Here is a 16968-nt window from a genome sequence, read left to right on the forward strand (position 1 = left end):
AGTAGGAGTAGGAGAAGGGAGAAGGAGGAGAAAGAGGGGAAGGAAAGGGGGGCGCCGCCCCCCCCCCCTCCTTGTCCAATTCGGACTAGAGAGGGAGGGGGCGCGCGGCCTGCCCTGGCCGCCCCTCCTCTTCTCCACTAAGGCCCAATAGGCCCATTACACTCCATGGGGGGTTCCGGTAACCCCCCGGTACTCCGGTATATGTCTGAAACCTCCCGAAACACTTCCGGTGTCCGAACATAGTCGTCCAATATATCGATCTTTACGTCTCGACCATGTCGAGACTCCTCGTCATGTCCGTGATCATATCCGGGACTCCGAACTACCTTCGGTACATCAAAACACAAAAACTCATAATACCGATCGTCACAGAACTTTAAGCGTGCGGACCCTACGGGTTCCGGAACTATGTAGACATGACCGAGACACGTCCCCGGTCAATAACCAATAGCGGAACCTGGATGCTCATATTGGCTCCCACATATTCTACGAAGATCTTTATCGGTCAAACCGCATAACAACATACGTTGTTCCCTTTGTCATCGGTATGTTACTGGCCCGAGATTCGATCGTCGGTATCTCAATACCTAGCTCAATCTCGTTACCGGCAAGTCTCTTTACTCGTTCCGTAATGCATCATCCCGCAACTAACTCATTAGTCACATTGCTTGCAAGGCTTATAGTGATGTGCATTACCGAGAGGGCCCAGAGATACCTCTCCAACAATCGGAGTGACAAATCCTAATCTCGATCTATGCCAACTCAACAAGTACCATCGGAGACACCTATAGAGCACCTTTATAATCACCCAGTTACGTTGTGACGTTTGGTAGCACACAAAGTGTTCCTCCGGTATTCGTGAGTTGCATAATCTCATAGTCATAGGAACATGTATAAGTCATGGAGAAAGCAATAGCAGTAAACTAAACGATCAAGTGCTAAGCTAACGGAATGGGTCAAGTCAATCACATCATTCTCCTAATGATGTGATCTCGTTAATCAAATGACAACTCATGTCTATGGCTAGGAAACTCAACCATCTTTGATTAACGAGCTAGTCAAGTAGAGGCATACTAGTGACACTATGTTCGTCTATGTATTCACACATGTATTATGTTTCCGGTTAATACAATTCTAGCATGAATAATAAACATTTATCATGATATGATGAAATAAATAATAACTTTATTATTGCCTCTAGGGCATATTTCCTTCTGGTTCGTCCCTTTATATACACAGGTTGACGCCCAACGGCTCACAGAGTCCCAGCCGCCTCATACACAACGTGTCCGGCTCGGTGACTAACTATGCTTGCCTTACAGTACAAGTCATACATACATGGCGGTTCATCCTCCTGGGCCTTAAGTCACCTCTGGGTCTTGGGCCGTCAACAGGCTTGTATGATCCGCCATCTTCATCGATAAGCCGCCAGTGGTATAACCCGGCCCCTCTTGGGCGGTTCATATCCAATAGTCATATCCCCAACAAATGTCATTTTCTCAATGTCGTTTCAAGCAGACAAAGGAGTTTCAAGTAAACTAAAAATTTTGAAGGTAATGTAGTAATTTGAATCAACATTTTACTGCAATAAACATTGGTTACATTGTCACAAATAATCTACCCCCTCATGTTTTCACAAATAATCTTGCTGCTGAACATTGGGGTAAACATTGGATTAGATTATGTTGTAGACCGAATCCTGACACAATCTTGCTGCTGAACACTGGAGTAAACATTTGAGTACCTTGTTGTTGAACAAGACGGGGAAGAGACTGCCATGTTCCCCTCGCCCCTGCCCATGCCACTGGAACGTCGCCATGAACGCCAAGATAAGAGACTACTCTGTTCCCCTCGCCTTCTACAGGCCAGATCTCGACGGCCTCCATGTGTCATCCGCCTCCAAGGTCCTATGGTCGCTGCCCCTGCCCATGTCATAGGCAGTCCCCAAGGTCGCTGCCATGGAGGGTGACCTCGACTCCTTTCTTCGGGCTCCAGGACATGAGCGCCGCCGCCGGGGCTGGCAAGTCAGCCGCTTGGCACAAAATGGGATCCTTTTCCTCTTGATCTCCCCTCCTCGTTGGGATCAGGTTGCTGCGGACAAAGAAAGGCGGCAAGACGAGCAGAACAAGGCGGCCGGCGCGCGGTAAGGCGACAGAGCAGGTGGTCGGGATATACGCCGGTGGATCACGGTGTCACCGGTAGGTCACTGGTTCACTGAATTGACGGGAAGAGGACGGAGGGGAAAGTGGTGCGCGTCGGACTAAGTGTTTTGTTGGAGGAAATAGGAGGGGGTTTCGCAAAATGTACGTGGCGACATGCTTTTTCGGATGAAGGGAATATTAGCTGTAATAAGCACATTTCCATAGGTTTCTTAATGGTAGAATCAACAAGATGTAGGTTCAGAGACCATCCAGACATGGAATCAAAACCAGGAACATCATATAAATATTTAGGAATGGTGGAAACACTAGCACCTAAATCAGAAAGTGCATTGCAATCATAATTATTAATCTTAATCTTTATAGTACGTTCCCAACCATCATCTAAGTTTCTAGGAATGGCCACTTCTAATTCCAATCTTTCTTCATTAGCCTTCACAAGTGCTTCTGCATTGTGTTTAGTAAAGGCTTTATTATGATCATAAGCGTTGGGTGAATTCATCATGGATTGTAACAAAGTAATATCACTCGCACCCGATGTACTTAGAGGGGCAGGTATTGTTCCCTCTCATAAGGTGCCCCTACTGTAACATTGGTGACATCCGGTAGTGGGTCTCGCAGACAGTTAAGAACCTCGATAAGCATTTCTACAAGTGCGAGCATAAGTGGGTGAGTTATCTGTGATCTCCTCTTCCTTAAGTCATTTTATAATTTTGTTTATAACACATATCATTTTCCTGTTCATCCTCATACTAGACTAGGAAATATATCTTCTGGAAATGGTGGGCTATATAGCTCGATGTGTTGTGTGGCATAAGTTTTTCATCTATGTTGCTAAATTTCCCGCCCACTCACTCATGAACATTGTGCCGACACTAAAGTCTGATCATCACTGACATCGTCATTCTTGTCGTCGTTCTTTACCTATGCCTAAAGCTTTATCTATGCCTAAAGATCTACTGAAGTTGTTCTTTTAGGATCTACCTACTGATGTACCATTGATAATCTGTTCATTTGCTCCTTTGTGTCATGTTCTAAACATAGTTATAGCTTCTTGGTAAGGGAGGCTCTTGCAATATATGCATGTAATCATCAATGTTCATAACCAATAATTTGTACTTTTATGTAGCCGTTTAGTATGTGGCTGACCATTAGCCAGGTCTTGTTGTTATTGTATGCTTAGCTATATTACTACCAATGGTGTATGTATGCACTTCAAGTGAATTTTTTTAATTATGAATTGATGATGGAGTCACACTTAGGTTGCTTGTACTGGGGAGTATCATATACTAGTATCAAAATCCGTTGGTGCTCGCGGGAGCTCGCGCTCCTGCGCGCGAAAATATTTTGTGAAATGTCAAAAAAATCCAGCAAAAATTGTATGTGTTCTTTGTCACATCCAAATGCTGCATACAAATTTTTAGGCAAAAACATTAAACATTTGGCATGTGCAAAAAAAACACCAAATGTTACCCCAAAATGTCACCCTAAATTTATCTTTTCACCGGCGAAACACCGTTGCTCCGTTTCGCATGAAATTTTCAAGGATGCTTGTGACACTAACACGAACATCCACAAAAATTCAGAATTTTTCTAAAACATTTACTATATTTTTTGTTTACTATTCACGCGGGAGAGCATGCTCCTGGGAGCCAAAACACCCCACTAGTATAATGCATACGATACTACTTTATGGTACTACCTCCATAATGCATAGTGTCATAAGTTGGCATTTTAAATGACCTTATTTATCATTTTGTATAACACATAGTAGCACATCATTTATTATGATACAGTATCATGATATTGTCTTCTCTTTCCTCGGTTAATACCCAAGTCATCAATATGCCTAGTTGAAATTGTATGAGGATGTGTGACGCTAGTTTGATACTTCCACTGTGAGCAGCCTTATAATAGGCTCCAACAATGTTCTGCCAATTCAATGCCAATCATAAAATCCTTCATAACTTTTTGTGAGGACTTCTTTTTATTCAATGGCATGCAAAGTACTCGTAAAATGTTCATGTTCTTATCTATATGATATACATCTTCGAATGAGAAAACAACCCCATCGTAGGCTATTCGTGCACTGTACTCTAAATGTATCTATACTAGATGATACCTTACACATTGTTGTGCGAATTAGTTGCTAACTTGTTTTAATGAAATTTGGTTGTAGCTAGGGACATGAATATTTGGAGTAATAATACAAGAGTTGAAACTCAAGATACATATAGTTTATTGTATTTGATTTTTGTATAGTTGTAAAAAATTATTGAATATAAATAGCATAATAGAATGAAAAAGTTAAGCACTTTTTTCATGCATGGTTGCATGTTGGGGTGGACTTCCCAATGCATGATTACACGTTAAGATGACATGGTTACATGTTTAGAGAAATAGGTTAGTGGAGATTGCCTATTTAGTTATATATATGATTCGTCTAATAGAATGTTTGAAGACATAATAAACGTTTGACTTTAATTCCGGTTTCTCGCGCTCCCTAGAGCCAAAATTTTGTGTCCCACTCCCACTGGATCCCCCAGATTGATAAATTCGGTTCCTAATTCATCCCCATCTGTTTTCTCTCAGTGTAGTGCATTGACACGGAAAAGTGCACACACTGTACGGAAGTGACATGTTTCACACTTTTTTTTTTGCAAAAATGATTCAGATATATTATAAAAGTTCATCAGAAGTACAAAACATAACATCTAAAAAATTATATTATAGTCTCTAGACCACCGAACGACAATAACACGGTCTTTGTATAAATAGACTGCTCACGCCCGATTTAGGTAACTTGCCACCGTTCAGCGTTCCTCCAGTGATTTAATGTAACTTGCCACCGTTCAGTGTCCCTCCAGTCTGTGGTCATGTGCATCATCGTGTTAAATTAACAATCACATCACCATGACGAGTGCTTCATTTGATACTCCTTTGCCTTGCGTGGCATGTCTGCCGCTGAGCCAGGAGTCGGGAGCAGTAGGCATCATGCAAACAACCTGAGGCGGGTTCCGAAATTGCCTTTGGTGACCGAGCTCACTGGAGGCCTCTAGATTCAAAATTCAAATTCCATCAAAATTCAAATTTTACATTTCAAAAAAATCTGAAAAAAAGTACAAATATATATGAAGGCATAACACACATGTGTGTAAAATTTCAGGGCAAAACACGTTGAAATGAGGGTTGTGCAAAAAAAGACAAATCTGAGGCTGTTTAACACATGATGCTATTCATCCTCCCAGGCCATGAATTTATCTTTTTTATACAGGTCGCATTTCACCGTATTTCATCATGAAATTTTACACGCATGTGGGTTACATCCTTACATACACGCATATTTTTTTTCAGAATTTTTTAAAACATAAAAGTTTGAATTTGAATTTTTCAAAAATAAAGGCCTTCATGGAGCTCGGCCTCCAAAATGCCATTGGCATTTTCATCAGAGTAGCAAAGCCGTGTCTGATGCCTCGTGTAGAAACTTGGTCAAGAAGTTTATTTTGGACATACTTAACTTCAATTAATTTGCGGTATTGCTAAAACTCAGATCGCACCGGTGTCTGATGCCTCTAGTAGCCATTGTATCTCCGCGCGGAGATTTGCGATGGACTAAGAAACTGTCACAGCGTCTGTTGTTGCCGGTTGCAGCATGATATCTCAACGATCACAGCATCCATCCACATCGCTCGCAGCATATTGTCTCACCAGTCAGCATCCGCCATTGCCGCTTGTGCCATGTAGTCCCACTGGTTGCAGCGTCTATTGTCATTGCTCACAGCACGTCTCGCAACATCTGCCATCACCATTTGCATCATTTCGTCCAACCAGTTGCAGCACCCTATTGTGCCGCTCATGGCACCACATCTACACTGACATCACTCGACTAAGACTTGGTTCAGTCTCAGTAGCAACACCCATTAATTTGTTTTAGGGCAAACCTAGAACTGTAATTTAATATTCCCTCCGTCCCAATATTACAAAGTTGAGTCACTTATATTGGGACGGAGGGAATATTAAATTACAGTTCTAGGTTTGCCCTAAAACTTATTTTGGGACGGAGGTAGTATAAAATATGAAACGGATGGACTAATTAATACTCCCTCTATATATATGTTTTAGGTCACTACTATTACACGGAGAATTGGAATGGAGCAGTGGTTGCAAATCATCAGGTCGTATGCTTACAAAACCTTGTCTACGTGTGCTCTACCTGGGGCATCTTGCTCCAACTACTATTAAAAAGAACATATCCTGTGAAGTTGTTGTATAATAACACGGCATAATCTTGTTTATGTGTGCATAATCCTGTGAAGTCCAAAGTTTTCCAACCAAAAAACTTCTGTGAAGTCAAACCTTTCTGTACAGGATACTACAGGCCTGGCTGCCATCCTCGGTGAAAAGATATACCAAAATGACACATCCTTGCCAGGTTACATGATGAGATTGACATCATTCGTTTACCAACACACAAAAATAACTGCACAGACCGGCAGATCACTTGAGTTGCACGGCATCTTTTAGCTTCATAACCTGGCATGCCAACAAATAAATAAGATTAGCAGCTCAGTTCTTCGGTTGGTTCCTTTGGCCTGCTTTTTTTGTCTCAAGACACATTAGCTTCCGGGTATACTCACCGCTCACCCAAATGACACAGAATCTGGAGGTCTTTCACAACTCAAAGCACCTCCTTTTCCAGTTTCAGCACAGCCATGAATGCCTCCTGAGGAACTTCGACCCTTCCGATTGCTTTCATTCTCTTCTTTCCTTCTGCCTGTTAGCAAATGTCGAAGAAACATATTATCTTGTCTACTATAGAGGAAAGCCCTCTTAAAATTTAAGAAGTTAACTTCTGCTGAGCACAATCAATAGATTCTCCAAAGTTAATTTTGATCAAAGTAAGACAGTCGCTAAGAAGAATTACCTGTTTTTTCAACAACTTCTTTTTCCTTGATATATCACCCCCTGCAAGTGAAAGAAAATAGGTGGTGTGACTAATCTTTTGCAAGCTGTGAGGACAAAGTGTAGCGATCTTTGTTTTCAAGAAAATAGACCATTGCAGTAACTAATAGAAAAATGTTCAGATAAGTGTGCACAGGATCAAGAACATGAGACAAGGAACACAGCATTTGATTGGCTTTATGAAAATGTCAGAGTACAAGTTTTAATATTTCAGTTTACCGTAGCATTTTGACAAGACATCCTTCCTGATGGCTGATAGAGCTTCGCTTGCAATGACCTTTGCACCAATACATGCCTGTCAAGGTGCTGATTAGCATCTGATTGCTATAAACAGGAGTACTAATTGAGTGGTTATTACTCTTTGGAAACATATGGCTGCTCCTACTTTCCACCAAGCTACTAAAGTAGCACTTTTCTGATTTAAAGAACTGACCTAGGCCCTCCTAAGACCTAAGTCAAGGCAGAGGTGGTCCCAGTTCCTCCATAGTTTGTGATTACAATCAACTCACTAACAAAGAATTTGATTGATGTTCTTTCTTGATATAGGTTGCCAAAAGTAGATGAAACATGTTAGGCACCCCCGACCACAACTTACAGTCTGCCATGATCGTCTGCCCAAGCTTGCTATGCTGATATATTGCAAGAAATATGTGAGAACAAGACAGATGAAGCTCACTTGAATAGGTATTTTAAACATTTGCCGAGGTATAAGTTCTTTCAGCTTCTGGGTGAGCGCTCTGCCAACAGTGTATGCCTAGAAAAATATTCCAAATATGAGATCACTTGAGAACTTATTGCATAACAACCAGTAAACGTAAGTTGTAGCTTCCAAAATCAAGTAGGAAGTGAATACATTGCACAAACAAAGAGTGAACTGTAAACTTGAATATTTAGGTGTTAGGATCTGAGGACATCTGATGTTTAACATCTGTTCAAAGGTTTGGTGATGACCCTAGAGTATATGGGTTCATGAACACAAAAAAGGAAGACAAATATGAGACTAATTCTAACCTAACATAATCTTATCTTTAGCAATAAGTATGGTTTCATACTGAAATGTGCGAGTATTTTCCAGGTTCTTAATATCCTTTTGCGGTTTGCGATAAATGTATGTTCACATGGAGGTGTTTCTAGACAGCATACATTCTCTCTCTGGTTTTAGAGCTATATCTATCAACAATATGATTGTGCATAGACCAAGAGCTCTAGCTTTCGAAGACTCATGAAGAGAGTAACACAAATGAGTCTGCACAGATAAAAGAATCCTATATATGATGGATCAAATCAAAGGTTATACGTCAAGGAAAACAACAAAGGTTATATGTTTGAGAAAGAAATCAAAAGGTTATATATTCGAGAGAAAAATTAAAGGACATATGAGTACAGTTGTACTAGCTAGCAAGCATGTGTCTTTAATAGGTAAAGCACCTTCTCTTTGTGTACAATTGTCGACAATGCTTCCACAGGCTCACCATTGATTTGTATGTCCAGCTTTACTAGGTCACTTACCCTGTACCTGCAAATTAGGAAAATATACATCAGTTGATTTTGCACAAGGAACTATTGAACACTAAAAAGCAACAACAGATGGCTAAGGTTTAGAACAATATACGAGTAACCACGGTGCTGGAATCTGAAGTGCAAACAATCTTTTATGTGAGACCTCTGTCTGGTCTTTTATGACCCGCAGTATAACTAGAAGTCTAACCTTCAAACTGGTAATATATACATCCCCTATCAAGACATGTGTACAATAAAAGGTAATATTATTTGAGAACATTGTGAAATAAAATACTCCCATCATTTCTATATACAAGGCCACTTCATATGTTATGTCTAACTTTGACCATTAATTTTACCAACAAATGTGAGTTATATGCCACAAAAAGTATGTCAATGGAAGCACATTTCAAAGAACTTTCCGATGACATATTTTGTACTCCCTCCGTCCAAAATTACTTGTTGTAGAAATGGATGTATCTAGACGTATTTTTAGTTCTAGATGCATCCGTTTTTATCCATTTCTACGACAAGTAATTCAGGATGGAGGGAGTATGACATTTAACCCATATTTTGTTGACCAAAATTATAAGTCCAAGTTTGACATGAAAAATGAAGTGGCCTTGTATACATAAATGGAAAGAGTATTAAACTCCATAACTCAATTGTTACTGCTAGAGATTATGTTCACATAAGCAACTGCCACATCATGATCATTGAAGTGCCTTGGAGTAGAAAGCTAGTGGAATATGTTGCAGGAGCAATCTTGTATTGCTCTAGGGAAATAAGCTAACATATACAATGCATGCACAATTTGTCGGCAAACCCTCATAGGATGGGGTAACACAGAGCAGGAATTAAAAGTACATAACACTGGGGAGGAAATATGTACCCGACAACTGAATATTCCATGCTAGCATATCCTTTGCTTCGAGATTTCAGTTGATCAAAGAAATCACCAACCATCTGCATAACAGTTACAAAAAATATATTTATAGAAAGACCACCAAGTAACTGGATTGGTTTCTTAAATTGAAAAAACAAGCGAGTGGGCCTTCAGTATAATGCATGTATATTCACCAGAGTAGACAAGACTGATTCGTATATTGGCATTGTTGGAACACATCAAGTCAAGACATATACTTATGAAGAACCTCTCACAAAGTCGAGCACAAACAATATTACAGAAACCGCAGCAGATACAAAATTATTTGACGCGAGGAGGTGCATAAAATGAAGAATAAGGTTGGAAGGTTGCATTTGAATGAAGGTAGTAGTGATTAGCGACTGTGATGCTTAGTACTCCCTCTGATCCAAAATAAATGTCGTGGTTTTAGTTTGAATTTGAACTAAAACCACAACGCTTATTTTGGATCGGAGGGAGTATATGATAATTACACGATATTGATAAAACAATTACATCATCTCCACTGAAACTTATCTTTGGATAATATGTTGTATGTTTTGCAGATGCATTGAGGTATGCATCTCATAACTTCTCATAGTTGTTCCTTTTATTTGCTTCATGCAAGTGATTAAATTTGATAAGTTACAGCAGGCAGAACATGTTTGTAGTCAAAATAGTTGCTGCATACCTCTGCTAGTGGTAGCATATAAGTAAGTTTGGCCCTGTTTTCTGTAATGTAGTTCATTTCCTTGAATTCACCTCTTCTCTCTTGACCCAGCTCCATTATTGGGCCAATATAGTCCTTTGGTGTTAACAATTCAATCTGAAACAGGGAAGAGTGGATACCAAATAGGAGAATAAAAAACGTGTAGAATACAGTGCCTCCAAAGTTCAGGAAAAAAAAGGACATGACTGCAAATGGATGGTGGAAGACTTATACAACAACCACCTTTACATATGGTTCTTCAATCGACCTCCGTTTACCAGGTTCTGGAAGCAAGGATGGATTTGAACATTCAACCTACATGACATCTGTAAGTAAGCATATGTGTACATTAACAGTGCATTGCCAGATAAATAAAGCTGGCATGTTTACAAGTCAATCAGGATCAATAACCATTTTGTTTACTTTATTAAAAGGATGTCAGATTTAGCAACCGTGGCTAGGTCTTTAGGCAACCTGCAATGGCTTGCTCATATGCTTAACAGCAGCATTGAGGAACTCTTCAGCAGTAAGCAAGAAAAGGGTAGAAACATCTAAAATGGCTGGAAATGGGTTCCATCTCATGTCCAACAAGTACAGTGGGAGTTAACTTGCATATACAAATAAAGCACTAGATGGATCCCAAGAAAATACAATGAAGTTCAGCGGTCATAGAACTTACAGTTTCATTATTGGAACAGTTGACACGGTAAACCACACTGGGTGCAGTAATTATTAGGTTCAAATTGTACTCTCTCTCAAGCCGTTCCTGAAAATACAGAACATTACATTGTACAAAATTCAAGTCAGCATGGTTGTGATGTGAGATGCATTGTTAAGAGCTAAGTAGATTGTACAAAACCTGAACGATTTCCATATGAAGAAGACCAAGGAACCCACATCTAAATCCGAACCCCATGGCACTAGAAGATTCAGGTTCAAACTGCGCAAATAACCAAGATAAATGTCACAAAGCTAATAAACGTAATACAAAATGCTAATGGGTCATCAACACTCAACATCGCAGATTACAGAGCCCTAGAGAATAATTGCACTGCAACTTTTTATGTGTTTTCTGCAATCTTTTCTAAATGTTGTACAAATGAGATTGGAGACTAACACTATTTTCTTACCATGCAGAAATGGAACACTGATCAACTATTCATAAATGAAGACACTGCCTTTACTACTTTTTTTTTGCTCATGTTTTAATGCAAGAATACTAAATCATTTTCTTTAACATCAGGGGACAGTATATAAACTAAATATTCATTGTTAATTTAGCTGTCATAAATTGCTTAGAACTCCTATGCCTTCTGCGGGGCAAAATAATAACAACAACAACAACAACAAAGCCTTTAGTCCCAAACAAGTTGGGGTAGGCTAGAGGTGAAACCCATAAGATCTCGCGACCAACTCATGGCTCTGGCACATGGATAGCAAGCTTCCACGCACCCCTGTCCATAGCTAGTTCTTTGGTGATACTCCAATCCTTCAGGTCTCGGCAAAATAATAACAAAACTTTGGTTATATCAATGCAAATCTGTATACAACAATCATGGTCTACTTTCATGTTGCATCTAGTATGAACTATATTAGATCAGTTTTCTCGAAGGTTCATACAGATGAACTACGATATCATACAGATGAACTACGATATCAGGATATGGTTAAGAAAAGAAGTCTGAACCTTCAAACTAAAAACAAAAATAACCAAATTAGTTCAACAATACACTCATGCTAATCTGACGATCTTTCATGGATGGCTCATAGGCATGATAAGGATCCCACCTTTAGGGCAGCATCATTTAGCTGAAGTCTCCCCAATGCTTCCCGCAACTCCTCAAACCTATTGCCAACTTGAATGTTTAATACAAGATAAATTATGCTTCTGCAGTGAAAAAAGAAATTCATTTCAAGGAGAAAGTACAGTACTGATCTGCCTCTAAAGGAAACAAGCCGCAGAAAACCATTGGAGTAGCTTCTGAATATCCTGGTAAAGCAGATTCCGCTCTTTTTGCAAAATGGGTAATTGTATCACCCACCCTAGCATCTGCTACTGATCTTATGGAAGCAGAGAGATAGCCGACCTGAAGGAGTGGTCAAGACATAAAGAAATTTGGTTTGACAGAATTATTGCAGTACTCACTATGAATAGAATTTGGGCCTCTTTGGAATACAGAATTATAAAAACACAGGAATAGGAGCAGTGTAGGATTTAGGTATCCTTGGTTTGCTGAATTATGTATGAAACAAAAACACGTGATTTTGCAAAACTAGCTTGTTGGATGCTCCATAGGAATTTTACAGGAATTTGAAGAGAGCGAAAGAAGGTGCATGCAAGACACGAAGGAAAACTTTTAAAGGTCTAACACCTCTTGCTAGAATTTCTAATTTACTATGGAGTTGGGATTTATGAAAGCAATACGTAGGAACTTCAATGATCTCATTCCTTTGATCCAGAGTCCCTCCATAAGAAAATTCCTACGTTTTGACATCCTACAGGATTTCTTTAAAGGCCTCACTGGAACACAGCTTTCTAAGAACGTACGAACATAAGAAACGTAGAATTGAGATTGCATGCCATCTAGAAAGGAACCAAAACAAGGGAATATGGATACTTCACAGGAATTTTACAGGAATTTGGAGAGAAATAAGGTGCACGTGAGACACAAAGGAAATTGTTGATGAAATTTGACCTCCTGCTAGGAACCCTATGAACTTACGGTGTAGAAAAGCAATTAGTAGTAAATTGGCTGCTCTAATTCCTATTATCCAAAGGTCCTGGATGGGAAACATTCAGATGGCCGAAATCTTACAAAATTCCTATGAAAAATCCTTCAACCCAAAGGGGACCTTAAAGTGTAAGATTTGATATTGCCACGCACAGCTTAATTCATGTCATCTTGAGCTCACCTGAGTCCAAATGGAACAGCAACCTGCCCGAGGTATAGTCAAGACACGTGCAGAACTGTTCAGAGACTCTTGGACTGTAGGATTTTCGAAGAAATTTTGAAAGATTATAATCTGTAGGGATTTTTCCCCATAAGAGCCCTCTGGATCATAGGATTGGGGTTGACAAATTCCTATAAAGTTCCTTCAAGCCAAAGGTGTATAGATGGCATATTTGGTGAACTAGACCAATAATCTGACGTGGATTAATACATGATAGAAGTCCCCATTTCGGTAACTAAAGTTGATACCACGAGACAGTCAAACAGTTAACTAGCAAAGTTACCTCGCCAGCATGCAGTTCATCAGCTTCCATCTGATTGGGGGATAGTACACCAATTTCATCAGCAACATATTCCTGTTTATTTTGACAATATACTCAGCATAACATTCTATACCCTGCACAGCTAAGGTTCCAGAGGAAAATAACTAATGGTATTATAATTGAGAAATACTTCATAGAAGTGGTAAAAGACTAATGGCGTCATTTTGTTATCGTATACTAGAACAGAAACTTTGGATGGTAATTTACAGAAGTGCTATTGTGCACTCCAATGTAATTATGTTTTCTGGAAAATTATTGTCCCTTGAGATGAACATGGCAGTTTACTGGAAAGGTTTCAGCTTTGCTTTAGTTACCTTTTTATTGGCCATAAAACATATCTTGTCCCCTTTCCTTATACTGCCATCAATAACTCGGAAATACACAATGACACCTCTGTATGCATCATAATAGCTGAAATTGCAAAGATAAACATTAGACCAAAGTTATTATATAAATCAATTATTGTTGTCTGGCTGTCGAACTTTGGCACTCGAAAAATTCATGGAGAAAATTTTAAGTTGATCGAGTTCTTAAAGGGCACCTGTCAAATATAAGAGCCCTGAGAGGATTTTTTAAAGTGTCCTTTGGTGGGGGGACCTTGGTCACGATGGCATCTAGTATTTCGATGATGCCTATGCCCTCCTATAGACACACAATAACAACAACGACAACAAAAAAGTTAAATCATTATATCTGTTTGCAAAAGGAGAATAATAGATTCTATATAAAATTGTACATCAACTGTGTAAGTAACTCTACAGAAAATAGTAAGGTAACGAAAACTAACCTTTGCTGAACACCTAATTGCATTACTGCAGTCCAAGCCAATTATCTGAGAATAGAGAAGGCAAGGATGAATTAGACTATTAAGAACTGATGGGGCATAATTTCGACTGGGAAATGAACAATTTAAAATTGTTTCCGGCAATTGTCAGGATAAAGTTAGAACAAACGTCAAAGAATACCTCTTCAATCTCTTGCGCGATGCGGTCAGGTTCAGCACCAGGAAGATCAATTTTGTTTAGAACCTAAACTAGAATAGAAAGTCATCTGTCAAATACACAAAAATGAGAAGCCATAACAGGACATCACACCAAAATGTAGGGAGATCACATAAAGACTTGGGAGATTTTTCCATCCTTTATATTCATCTACACGGAGCAAAATGCAACAAGTGCTTAGCCATTTTAAAGCTACTTTTCATTATTGTCCGACTGAAAGGGGGAAACATCTTGCTCAAACAGTATATTATTGGCTGAAATATACTCATCTTTACTCAAATTTGCACCCAATTCTAATAAGCCACACATAGAACACTCAAAATAACTCTAGCGTCTCAAATGCTCAGGCAAATGAAATATGTATGGATTTGTTAGCAGCGAAAGGTAATAATTGTAAAACTATAAGATGTAAAACTCATTATTGTGTGAAGAAATTGACAGCTCAAACTAACCGGTATGATTTCGAGGTTGCTTTCCAGTGCAAGATACACATTTGCTAAGGTCTGCGCTTCAACACCCTGCATTGTCACATCAGATATCTTTTAACTGTCTTGGAAAAGATGTACTGGAAGCTAGTGATGCCATTTAGCCAGCCTCTGAAGGCAAAGGTAAATGTCTTCGAGTACATAACTATTGAACTTACAGGAAGGAAATATATATTGCACCTGAGAAGCATCAACAACCAGCAGTGCACCCTCACAAGCAGCAAGAGATCGGGAGACCTAGCAAACAGTAGGACACTTCCTCAGATGTTTCAACCAACTCCAAATCTTAAAAGCATGCTAGGTATCAGAGTGCCATCTCAGACAACTCTAAACGACCGTACAAATTGCAGTGGAGGTGGAACATTCATGTATATGCCTGTATTTCTTTGAAAAAAATATCTTCGCTGCCTGGAAGCAGCATAATATGCTATACCTCATATGAGAAATCGACATGACCTGGTGTATCGATTAAGTTCAGGCAGTAAGGCTCATTGTTCATGACGTAACGCATCCGAGCTGCCTAAAACAACAAATGATTAGAGCGACAGTACATAAGCAGGAACATGCACATCAAAACGATCAAGTAAATGACAGCGTAAGCTAACAAAATCACAAGAACATTCATATGGCAAGCAGCTAACAGCAAGTATCTGGTCTTATTTCTTCTCTGTAGCCTCCACATCTACACCGGGTTAATATGTTTGGCTAAAGTACTTACGAGAACATATAGCATGAGTCCAGAGAGTTTAACCAACTACACCGTCATTTCACGTACCTGCAGTTTGATTGTGATCCCCCTCTCCCTCTCCAGGTCCATGTTATCCAGGAACTGCTGTTTCATATCCCTCTTCTGCACCGTCCCTGTCATCTCGAGGAGCTTATCCGCCAGCGTCGACTTCCCATGGTCGATGTGCGCGATGATGCAGAAGTTCCTGATGTTGGTGATGGGGACCTACCAGACATCGAAAATTGCTACTTTCAGTTAAAATTCAGTGTGCGCGCAAACTCCAAACAAGTACAATGTCGCGACTGCTGATGAACACAAAGCTCAGGGCGTTGCGCTGCGCGAGGGAGGCGGCGGATACCTTCTGGAGGCGGTCCTGGCCGGCGTCGGTAGAGGAGGCGGGGGCGGAGGCGGCGAGGCAGAGGACGCGGCCGCGGGAGGCGGCGGAGAGAGAGCGCGGGCGGGAGGCGGCGGAGAAGGGTGCGGCAGGGCGGCGGCGCCCTGAGGCGAGCGGCGACGGCGCCGGAGTAAGGACGGCGAGGCGGCAGACGGCGGAGGTGGTGGCCATGGAAGGAGGAGCTCCGAGGTGGGCAAGCGTTGGCGCTTCTGGGCCGCAAGGCTTTCCTTGCCTTGCCGCCGTCTGTCTATCCACAGACGCTGTGGATGTTTGGTTGCTACACAACAAATTGTACGGTCCTTTAGTATCCACTTTTCTATTTTATAAAGTTGAGTCATCTATTTTGAAATGGGAAGTATTAAATCAAATATATTTTTTTAAAATTCTTTCATCAACAGATAAGAAATATACTCCTACAGCAAAGGCTTACAATTTTAACAGGTTCCTGGCTTATTTTGAAAATATAGTTTTAGAATTGGACTAGCTAATCAAACCAGGATATTGGATAGCAGTATATCTTAAGTTTCGTTTGGATGTAGACATTCATGGGCATGGCATTGCATTGGCTCCAATGCCAAATATCCAAGATATTGATACCGAGGTTCTGTTCAAAGTCTAGTGTTTGGATGTTTGTGTATCCGGGATTTAGAATCCCACGAAGACACCAATACTGAATCATGTTTGGATGGTGAAAATGTTGAATTGCGGACGTGCCCCTCCTGCCTATCGGCGTGCTCCTGGGCATCCACTTCATCCTACCATGGCGGTTCCATGGTTCTACATGAATTGCACTGAGGGTGGCTGGCAATGGAGGGGACGCACCAAGGAGTGACTGGGTGGGCCTAATAGCACC

General features: G+C 40.3%; 1 protein-coding gene across 1 annotated transcript; it reads right to left on the minus strand.

The window, feature by feature from the left end:
• Nucleotides 1-6226: 6226 nt before the first annotated feature.
• On the minus strand, nt 6227-16388 carry LOC123143898 (translation factor GUF1 homolog, chloroplastic). The gene is made up of 23 exons (XM_044562893.1): nt 16080-16388; nt 15770-15946; nt 15428-15514; nt 15175-15231; nt 14962-15027; nt 14474-14536; nt 14296-14340; nt 14050-14150; nt 13823-13919; nt 13470-13541; nt 12167-12321; nt 12023-12080; nt 11094-11174; nt 10914-11000; nt 10478-10549; nt 10217-10351; nt 9514-9587; nt 8550-8637; nt 7798-7875; nt 7341-7416; nt 7084-7124; nt 6797-6933; nt 6227-6692 (listed from the first exon to the last, which is right to left on the minus strand). The coding sequence occupies exons 1-22, from the start codon at nt 16284-16286 to the stop codon at nt 6838-6840; spliced, it is 2013 nt and encodes a 670-aa protein (XP_044418828.1). The 5' UTR covers nt 16287-16388; the 3' UTR covers nt 6227-6692; nt 6797-6837.
• Nucleotides 16389-16968: the final 580 nt, after the last annotated feature.

This window comes from Triticum aestivum, chromosome 6D, assembly GCF_018294505.1.
Source record: "Triticum aestivum cultivar Chinese Spring chromosome 6D, IWGSC CS RefSeq v2.1, whole genome shotgun sequence".
Lineage (NCBI taxonomy): Eukaryota > Viridiplantae > Streptophyta > Magnoliopsida > Poales > Poaceae > Triticum > Triticum aestivum.